General features: G+C 43.5%; 1 protein-coding gene across 1 annotated transcript in view; it reads left to right on the top strand.

Moving 5' to 3' along the window:
• CAP1 (cyclase associated actin cytoskeleton regulatory protein 1) overlaps nucleotides 1–10,394 on the top strand; it is a 36,542-nt gene that overhangs the window by 1,725 nt on the left and 24,423 nt on the right. The window contains exon 3 of the mRNA XM_028488035.2: nucleotides 3,496–3,907. Within this exon, the coding sequence (XP_028343836.1) occupies nucleotides 3,496–3,907 (412 nt within the window). The remainder of the gene's footprint in view (nucleotides 1–3,495; nucleotides 3,908–10,394) is intronic.

Genomic DNA, 10,394 nt, shown 5'->3' with positions numbered 1-10,394 from the left:
AAATAAGGAGCTTCCTTTATAATTACAAAAGCAAATAAACGCATGCTGTTTACAGGAAATTAAAGAAACTAGAGGAGTGAAACCAAGCCTTGAACCCATTTCTGGGGACATGGGTCTATCTTCAACTCTCTGCAGGTTTGAGATGAGATTGAGGGAGGTTGTGTTTTGTGCAGACTCCAAAGGCAGATCCAGGGTATGTGGGGGGCAAACCACAAGCACCCAGTTTCCATTTAGGATGAGGAATATCTTTTTTACACATTTCTTTAGAAATAAAAAGACTGACTTGAACCATAATGAACTGTCTGCTAACGGCGTGTGTGAGCAAAATGCAGCCAGCCACCCACCCACAAGCAGGAATGTCGTTGCAGCATCCAAGCATCAGGTGGCAGTTGGATTAGACAATCTAGTCTCTTCCCTTGTGGCCTCTGTGCGTGGGTGCCTTTAAGAAATAGCAGGGAGTGGATCTGCATCTCGCCTGGGTGTTAACAGAAATGACCAAACCCATCTGCTAGGAAACTAGCTCTGGAGTCTGGGCCCTGGTGGAAGTAAAGGAGAAGGGACTGACACAGGACAAGAGTCTTGGTCCTTCAGAAACTGACAATTCCACTCAGAGCTATAAACAATAAATTCTGGGGAACAAGACTTTAACAAGGAAAAACAAACAGGAAGCTATTGAAAAGATGAAAACCTGAACCAAGGAAACTGCAGTGGGGAGGAAGGGGATGGAGATCAGTTCCTCGGCCCTGAGACACGACTGTTACTTATTCACCCCTATGCCCCCTCCCTCAGCAAGCTCTCCTCTAAACAGTTCTTGTATTCTACAAATTTACCATTTACCCCCTTTAAAATTATGATGTATTTCAGACATACAGAGGCTATAAGGACTAATGTAATAAACACCTGTGAAACCACTACCCTGTTTAGGAAATAAAGCATTAATACTGAAAAAAAAAAAAAAAAAGAAACTGACAATTTGGAGGGAAAACAAAAATAACTGAGTGTGGGAGTGAGAACTAGATTCCATTCTGCTTCTGTCTCTGGTTGGCTGTGTGACCTTGTGTGACTCCATTGCCCTCTCTGAACCTGCGGGCTGCCCTGGGTGGTTCCCCTACCTTCCCCATTGCAGATGTCCTTTGAGGCTGCATGGGGGTCCTAAGGGAAAGGTACTGGGTTGAGTGCCTGTGGTGACTGCCATGGGAGACAGAGAGGCTTCAGGCCTCATCTCTCATCTCTGATGAACCACTATAAGGGCAGACAGTCCTGCCCCCTCCTTGCTTCTCTGACCTAGGTCACCCCAAGATATCCCAGACTCCCTCCAAGCTATCCAGGCCATATCACCTTGGAGTGGGGACCTAGTCCCCCACCCAAAGTCATTTTCAACAGAATCTCTGCCAGACAGAAGGTAATTTCCTGGATGGGTGAGCAATCAGAACTTACTCAAGGCTGGGTCACTTTAGGGCTTAGGCCGCACCCCGGAAAATGGAAAGCACTTTAGGCCATAGCAATCGGGCACTTCCTGATTGCCCTGGAGATGTGAGCCCCACCCTGCCTCTCACAGCTGCCCTGGAGAAAAAGAGAGAGGCTCTAGGAAGCCACAGGAGCAGAAACAAGGGAAGCCAGAGGCCAGGGACACTGGTACAAATTATTGGACTGCTTGCCTACTGTCTAGAGCTTGTCTCAGTGGATCTGGAACATCGATGGCCACCTTTGAGAGAACCCCATTGCTCGTATCAAAACGGTCCCTTTTGGTGCTTTGCCCTGGACCTTTGACATTCTGGACTAGTTCTGTTCTCACTTGTGGCTGAATGTAACATGTGTACAACAAATCATCTCTTCTGCTGTCTTAGCTGAAGAAAAAAAAAAAAAAGAGGGAGGCTCTGGATCTCATCCAAAACATCCAGTCCTAAACCTTCCCTGGTTCTCTACCACCTCTGTCATTGCTGCTGCTTTCTTCTCCCCTCTCCTGCCCTCCTTCTTGGGGTTAAAAATGAATTTTAGCAAGTAGGAAAATTTGCAAACACGGAATCTGCAAATAATGAGAATCAACTGTATGTTGCACTGGGGGGTACTGGAGTAACCTCTGAGTCAGCCTGGAAGAGTCAGGAAAGATTCCCAAAGAGATGAGACTTTGGCTGTGACCTGAAATACAGAGAGGTCTAGACAGGGGGTCTGTGACCAAATAAGTCATGTGGTTTAACAGAGAGCTATTTTTTTCCTATTCCTAGGTAATTTGTTGCTCTCATAAGTGTGGTCTTCTCTTTCACCTTATCTTCTAACTTAGCACTGGACGATAGAACATTGTGCAATGATGGATATGTTCTATAATTACATGAATACAATAGCCACTAAGCCCAGGTGGCTATTGAGAACTTAAAATGTAACCAGTAGGACTGAGAAACTGAATTTTGTTTCATTTAATTTTAATTATTTTGCATTTAAATTCAAATAGCCGCACATGGTAGTGGTTATCATGTCAAACGATGCAGTTGGGTTTTTTTTTCCTAATTTGGTTTTTAAGACAGGAGATAACATAGCCTGTTTGTAAGCTGCTGAGAAGGAATCATTAGAGAGGGAGTAATGGAAGAGGTGAGAGAGAGAGAGATAAAACTATTGTAGGAGAAATGTGCTCGAATAAAGGAGTGCAGATACTGGTGGGTAGGTTGATGTGGTGGTCGTAGAATGTAGAAGTTCTCTTTTGATTGCTTTTCTAATGAAATAAGAAGCAAGATCACCATTTGAGAGTGAGGGTGGAGAGGAGGCTTTGGAGGTTTGAGAAGACAGAGGGTGTAAGATAGTCGGTTAAGAGTAGAAGAACAAATGGACTGGGGAAATGAGTAACATCACAGGCCCATTTATAGTGAAACTAGCCAATATCGTTGTGTCTTTTTCTCAACCATGTTGAGCCTGGGATTTGGATTTAAACAAGAATGTATCCAAGCAAGATCTATATAGAGGAAAGAGGGCAAGAAAGTAATGATAATGACAAGACCATGGACCCCAACAGGTAAGTAAGCAAGATGAAGGGCAATAAAAAGGTGGTAGGGTCAATGGGCTGGAGGTCCTGAAGAGGTTAGAAAGTTAATGGATTCAGGATATTTAAGAGAGTGAGCCAGAAAGATAAGCGGTGATGGTCAATAAATGGGATGCTTTAAAATAATGAAAATACCAGCTGGAACGTTAAGATCGATTAAGATATTTTTTAAATTAAATATGTGGAAGTTTCATAGAATTAATAAGTGAATTTTAAAAGGCTACTGGATACAAGGTCAATATACAAAACAAATGTATTTCTGTCGATACATACTAGCAAGAAACAATTGAAAAATGAAACTTGCAAAACAATACCATTGGAGCCGGTGTCCGGGGCCACTGGTGGGACGTGTCCAGCGCTTGGCGCAGCAGGAAGCAGTGACGATCTCGGCCTGAGTTCCCGGCGCCGGCCCGGCTCCTTGCCCGCTGCCGCCATGCTCAGCTTCTTCACCATTTTCTCCAAAGGCGGCTCGTGCTCCGGTGCTTCCAGGGCGTGAGCGACTCATGTACCCGGCTCATTAACGCGTTGATTCGTTCGGTACTGCGGCAGGAAAGGGGAGGTAACAACTCCTTCACCCATGAGGCACTCACGCTCAGGTATAAACTGGACAACCAGTTTGAGCTGGTGTTTGTGGTAGGTTTTCAGAAGAACCTAACACTGAAGTACGCAGGCAAGTTGATAGACGCTGTGCACCGGCTGTTTTATGACAAGTACCGCCCTGAGGTCCAACAGCAAAGTGCCTTGATTCTATTGAATGGCACTTTCAATTGCCAGAATGACTTTCTGCGGCTCCTTCGTGAAGCAGAGGAGAGCAGTAAGATCCGTGCTCCCACAGCCATGAAGAAATTTGAAGATTCTGAAAAGGCCAAGAAACCTGTGAGGTCCATGATTGAGACACGGGGTGAAAAGCTTAAGGAAAAAGCCAAGAACAGCAAAAAAAAACAAAAAAACGAAACTTTCAGGCCGCTCTGTGGCAGGACTAGGTGAGCATTGCAGATCTCACACCTCTGACAATCCCAACCATATGGGATGAGGGCCATTCAGGTGGATATTTAATTTCTAGATTGTATATAGTACAACCACCCTATGAAATCTTACGGCAACTATTTAAAAGCATGCTTTTGGAGATATTTTAAGACGTGGGAAGATGTTTATGGTGCAATACTAAGTTTAAAAGAAAGGTAGATCTAAAACTTCTTATTCAGTATGATCTCGGTTTTGCTATTTGTATATATGTCCACGCCAAAATGTTATAGTAGATATTTTTGAGTGACTCCATTATAGGTACTTTCCAATATTTTTCAAATGTGTACAATGTGTGTGAATTATTTTTATAATGAAAAAGGCATGCTATTAAAATAGCATAAGATTTTAAAAACTTTTATTGTGGACATATAATAATATAATGAATCCCCATCCGTGGACCATGATTCAGCTTCAAAAATTACCAACTATTGGCTAATTTTGTTTCATCGATACCCTCAACTACTCACTCTGCCCATATTATTATTTTTTAGTTAAGAGACTTTTTATTTTTTAGAGAAGTTTAAGGTTCATAAAAAATTAAGCAGATGATACGCAGCATTCCCACCTCTCTCTCCTCACCCAGTTTCTCCCATTATTAACATCTCGCATTAGTGTGGTACATTTGTTAACAATTGATGAACCAATACTGAGACATTATTATTAACTAAAGTCTATAGCTTATATTAGGGTTCACTCTTTGTGTTGAGCATAAGCTTTTTATTCCACAATTTATAGAGTCGATTATCCCCAAGACCATAAATCTCTGGACCAAATCTACCATTTGAAGTATCTAAACTGCCTTCTAAATCTTTAGTCCAGGAACCAGTGAAGTGATAAAAAAAGCCCTTGGAACTAACTGAAAATTGTAAAGTTGAGAAAACAGCAGACCATGTTAAAAATCACCAATCCTGGTACATAGAAGCACCCATAGTACAAGTCGTCTTTGCCCATAGTGTGGGCGGGGCTGTGGGCTGGGGAGGAGCCTGTGTCCTGCCCTGGCCCTTTTGGGCCTGGAGGAGACAAAACCCCCTCTTCTGGCAGCAGTAACTTTAATTGAAGCAGCATTGTTGAGGCGGCAGGAGTGGAAAGGAGAGCGTAGAACTTTCCACAAGCATGACTGCCATCAGAACCTACAAGGGAATTAAAAAAATAAAAAAGTAGTGCTTCTGGCAGCCTAATTAAGTGGAGGATTTCTCAGCAGTGGAGTGGGGGTGGGGCATGTGCCAGTCATAACCTCACTGCTGCCCTGCAGCTCTTTCCAGACACCTGCTAGATGCTAATTAGTCAAATCCTCCCGCTGGGATCCAGGTGGGGGTGGAGAAGACCTTACGTGAAGACCTAAGGAGCTGATCTAAGAATGCCGGGCAGAGGTGGGCAGGAGTCTGAGCCCGGGACTGGATGGGAGGGGCAGCAGCTTGGGAGCCTGGTGCTGCAGGGCCTGAGATCACCTCTCCTCTCACGGTCCCTGTGTGGTCGGTTGTGCAGGCCATGGAGCAGTCATGTGTCTGAGCTGCAGTTAGTCCTTAAGGCCTTACTAGGAGGCCATCCATAAGTGACCTGAACGTTGTTCATTTCCAGCCTGAGACAGAGCAATTCTGCCAGCCCAGTTCAAGGAAGACATTGCCTTCCTTTCTTTAGAAATGGCCCTGGCTCAGAAACCCAGGCTGTGATTAGCCTTGTCATGTCCTGCATAGGAATCACTGTGTGTTGACCAGAGAACTGCTCCCCTAATCATTTACTGACCCCTTTCTTCCACCCCATTCTCTCATAAACCTTCTCTTTGTAGATCCATTCAAGGGAACAGCTTCCACCAACTGCAGACCAGAAAGTGGGGGACAGTAGGTAGTAGCACTTGTTTTTCCTAATTCTTCCCTTGCCTTCCACCCCTACATGGGTGACCAGTCCGGTCTGCATGTAGTAACTATAGAGATTCTTTTAAAGTGTAAGTTGGATCATGCTGCTACTCTGTTTGAACACCTACATGGGTTTTTCATCTCAGGGTAAAAGACTTTCCTCCCAGTTCACTCCACTCCTGACACTGATGGCCTTGATCTTTCTCAGTACATCAGGTGAGCTCCTGCCTCAGGGCCTTTGCATTTACTGTGCCCTCCTTCTGGGATGTTCTTCCTCCAAGTGTGTGCACGCTCTGCTGTGCCCACTGTCAGCTTGAACAAGGATGAGTGCTGTGTGTCATTTACAAGTCTGAGGACCTTAATTTCTGGAATACTGGTAACACAAGAAAAAGTTTTGGCTTAAACTGGAGAAGTTGCATCTGTATGCCCTTATGAAGTCTCTTAAGAATACTTAGTGGTGATTCAACAAGGAGGAAGTGAACTGATCTTCGCTCCCTTAAGTGATCCACCAAAGAGAGGAAGGGAAGCCAGAACTTTGAGGAACAAAGTCACATGTTGGAAAGGTTCCCATTCACGTATTCATTCAATAAACACTACTGAGCACTGACTGTTTGAATCAATGGGTTAGGAAGTGGGGATACATCACACAGAACCAAAGTCCTTCCCTTAACAAGCTTATGGTCTAGTTAAGGAAACAGATGTTAGTTAAGTCGTCATACAAATAATTATAAAATCATAACTGTGATAAGTGCAGTGAAGGTGAGATGGACAGTTCTAGATTTGTCCGTTAGGGAGGTCAGGGAAGTCTTCCCAAGGAAAGGGATATTTGATGTCAGAAATGACAGATGAATTGAGAGTTGTCAAACAGGGCTATAAGAATTCTGGCTTGCATTGCTTGATGGATTGTAGTAAAATCCAGTGAAACACCAGAAGATGGGAAGATGAGGTGTGAAAATAATAAGTTCTGTTTGGGACCTTAGTTTGAGGTACATTTGAGACATTTAAGAGCCAACATCATGTGGACAATTGGATATTACTAGATACGTTAAAGAGAATATACAGACAAAATGTGGAAATCTGGCTCAGGTCACCTGGCACGCCATGTGGTAACAGGCCTTAGGTGCACACAGTTCATCTGAGGAAAGAGTGTAGATGGAGAAGAAGAGGGGCCTACAGGTAGTCTTGAGGAGCTCCAAGATTCCAAGTTTAAGAAGAGGAGGATGAATGTGCCAGGAAAGCAGAGAAGTTTCCAGATATTTAGAAGAAAAGCAGAAGAGTGTGGTATGAGTGAAGCTGAGGGGGAATTCTCTGTCTTATTGTTGCAATACTTTTGTAAGCCTGAAATTATTTGAAAATAGTGAAAAATCATTTTGTTAGAGCTTATTAAGATGTAGAAGGGGCCACCTCACTATCTTGGACAACTGCCCCCCATCCATAAGGACCTTCCTTAATAGGGGTCAAATCTTTCCACATCCTCTTCAATGAGCCAACTTAACTCTTCGAAGCCTATGTGTTCCTCTTCAAGTATCTACAGATTATCATCGTATCCAAACTGCTGACATTCTAAAAAGGTAGATCATGTTCCAAAAAGGTAGATCATCTAATTTTTAACCCTTTATATTTAAAGAAATGGTACTGGCTTGTTGAATGTACATACACTACATTTTAATGTACTCCCACCTATTTATTAAACAAACAAAATATTTAATTGAGAGCACAAGACAAATAGCTATCAGTTTGTGCCAGTCAGGACAGGCTAGGTTTTATGGTAACAGACCAGTCCTAGTGACTTAAAAGACCAAAGCTTTACTTATTGCCCAAGTACCACATCTAGTGCAGGTTGTCAGAGAGCTCTGCTCACAGTGACCGCTCTGACTGTACTCCTTCTCGATTCGACCCTTACCTCCGAGGTCCTTGTGGCAGGGAAAGAGGCCTTTGAGTCAAGTACTGCAGCTCAGTGCTTTGGCCTGGGTGCTACATATGTCACTTCTGCTCAAACTTCCTGAGCTGCAAGTAGGCATGTGATTGTGCCTGGCTTCAAGGGAGTGTGGGCGTATCCTTCCCGCGCACCCAAAGTGGAGGAAAGCGGTAGTAACTTGTACCATGCAATTTCAGTTTCTACCACAGAAACGATGAAAACCATGACATTGTGGCAGAAACGGCCAGTTGCTTACCCAATATTTCTGTTCTCCTCTGCTTCCTTACTAGTAGAACCTTGGTATGTCAATTCCTACTGAAAAGTATTCAACTCTACAGATGCCCCAATAGCTCTGGGTAGACATATGACCCAATTTTGGCTGTTTAAATAGAAACAAGTGGAGCTTAAAGCAAAAGAAAAGATTTTTTTGATTATCAGACAAGGCTGCCTTGTGCCTTTGGCTCTCTGCCCTTCACCACCCATCATCCATCATCCTTCTTCCATCTTGCAATATGGCCAGAGTGCCTAGGAGTGCAGTAGCCACCCTGTAGCTGGTACAGAAGCCTCATGCTAATGTTAGTGGGTCAGGACTACTGATGGGGCCTGGATCCTTGTAACACTGTGAGCCTCCATACCAGCTGTGGGCTGCTTCCCCCACATCACTTGTTACTTCAGACAAATAAGCCAACACTGTTGGGTTTCTGTTATTTGCAGACAAACTAAATCCTACATGATGCAAATAAACTGTTTTTATTAGTATGTACCATAAATGACTTATTTATATAGTATCATGATTCTGAGCATTTGGAAAATATTTACAAAAATTGTTGAAATGTCCTCGTTTCCCTTCAGGTAGCTAAATGGTATGTAACTTTCTATAATTAATTTAGAACAATTTTTCTACTATAACACTGAGGGAAATTTAAATATTATCAAAGGCCTACATATACGATCCACTTTGGGAACTTACCTGGTGGTCCCGTGGATAGTACTCCGCGCTCCCAATGCAGGGGCCCAGGTTCGATTCTTGGTCAGGGAACTAGATCCCGCATGCCGCAACTAAGAGTCCGTATGCTGCAGTGAAGATCCCGTGTACTGCAACTAAGACCCGGTGCAGCCAAAATGAATGAATGAATGAATGAATGAATAAATAAAAGAATAAATATTATAAAAAAGATCCACTTTGGAGAATGATGAGTTTTTGTTTTTTTTTTTTTTTAAATAAATTTATTTATTTTTATTTTTGGCTGCGTTGGGTCTTCATTGCTGCGCATGGGCTTTCCCTAGTTGCTGTGAGCAGGGGCTACTCTTCGCTGCAGTGCGCGGGCTTCTCATTGTGGTGGCTTCTCTTGTTGTGGAGCATGGGCTCTAGGTGCGCGGGCTTCAGTAGTTGTGGCATGTGGGCTTAGTAGTTGTGGCTCACAGGCTCTAGAATGCAGGCTCAGTAGTTGTGGTGCACGGGCTTAGTTGCTCCACGGCACGTGGGATCTTCCCGGACCAGGGCTCGAACCCTTGCTGCCTGCATTGGCAGGCAGATTCTTAACCACTGTTGTGCCACCAGGGAAGTCCCCCAACTTATTTATTTTTAAACATTTTTATTGGAGTATAATTGCTTTACAGTGGTGTGTTAGTTTCTGTTTTATAACAAAGTGAATCAGCTCTACATATACATATATCCCCTTATCTCTTCCCTCTTGCGTCTCCCTCCCTCCCACCCTCCCACCTTCCCGATCCCACCCTTCTAGCTGGTCACAAAGCACAGAGCTGATCTCCCTGTGATATGCGACTGCTTCCCACTAGCTATCTGTTTTACATTTGGTAGTGTATATATGTCCATGCCACTCTCTCACTTTGTCCCAGCTTACCCTTTCCCCTCCCCGTATCCTCAGGTCCATTCTCTAGTAGGTCTGCGTCTGTATTCCCATCTTGCCCCTAGTTCTTCATGACCATTTTTTTTTTCTTAGATTCCATATATATGTGTTAGCATACGGTATTTGTTTTTCTCTTTCTGACTTACTTCACTCTGTATGACAGACTCTAGGTCCATCCACCTCACTACAAATCACTCAATTTCATTACTTTTTATGGCTGAGGAATATTCCATTGTATATATGTGCCACATCTTCTTTACCCATTCATCTGTCGATGGACACTTAAGGTTGCTTCCATGTCCTGGCTATTGTAAATAGAGCTGTAATGAACATTCTGGTACATGACCCTTTTTTTAAATAAATTTATTTATTTAATTTACTTATTTTTGGCTGTGTTGGGTGTTCGTTGCTGCGTGCGGGCTTTCTCTAGTTGTGGAGAGCAGGGGCTACTCCCCCCCCTGACCCTTTTTGAATTATGGTTTTCCCAGGGTATATGCCCAGTAGTGGGACTGCTGGGTCGTATGGTAGTTCTATTCCTGGTTTTTTAAGGAACCTCCATACTGTTCCCCATCGTGGCTGTATCAATTTACATTCCCACCAACAGTGCAAGAGGGTTCCCTTTTCTCCACACCCTCTCCAGCATTTATTGTTTGTAGATTTTTTGATGATGGCCATTCTGACTGGTGTGAGATGAT

The sequence above is a fragment of the Physeter macrocephalus genome, chromosome 3, assembly GCF_002837175.3.
Source record: "Physeter macrocephalus isolate SW-GA chromosome 3, ASM283717v5, whole genome shotgun sequence".
NCBI lineage: Eukaryota > Metazoa > Chordata > Mammalia > Artiodactyla > Physeteridae > Physeter > Physeter macrocephalus.
This window is presented reverse-complemented; position numbering and strand designations above follow the sequence as displayed.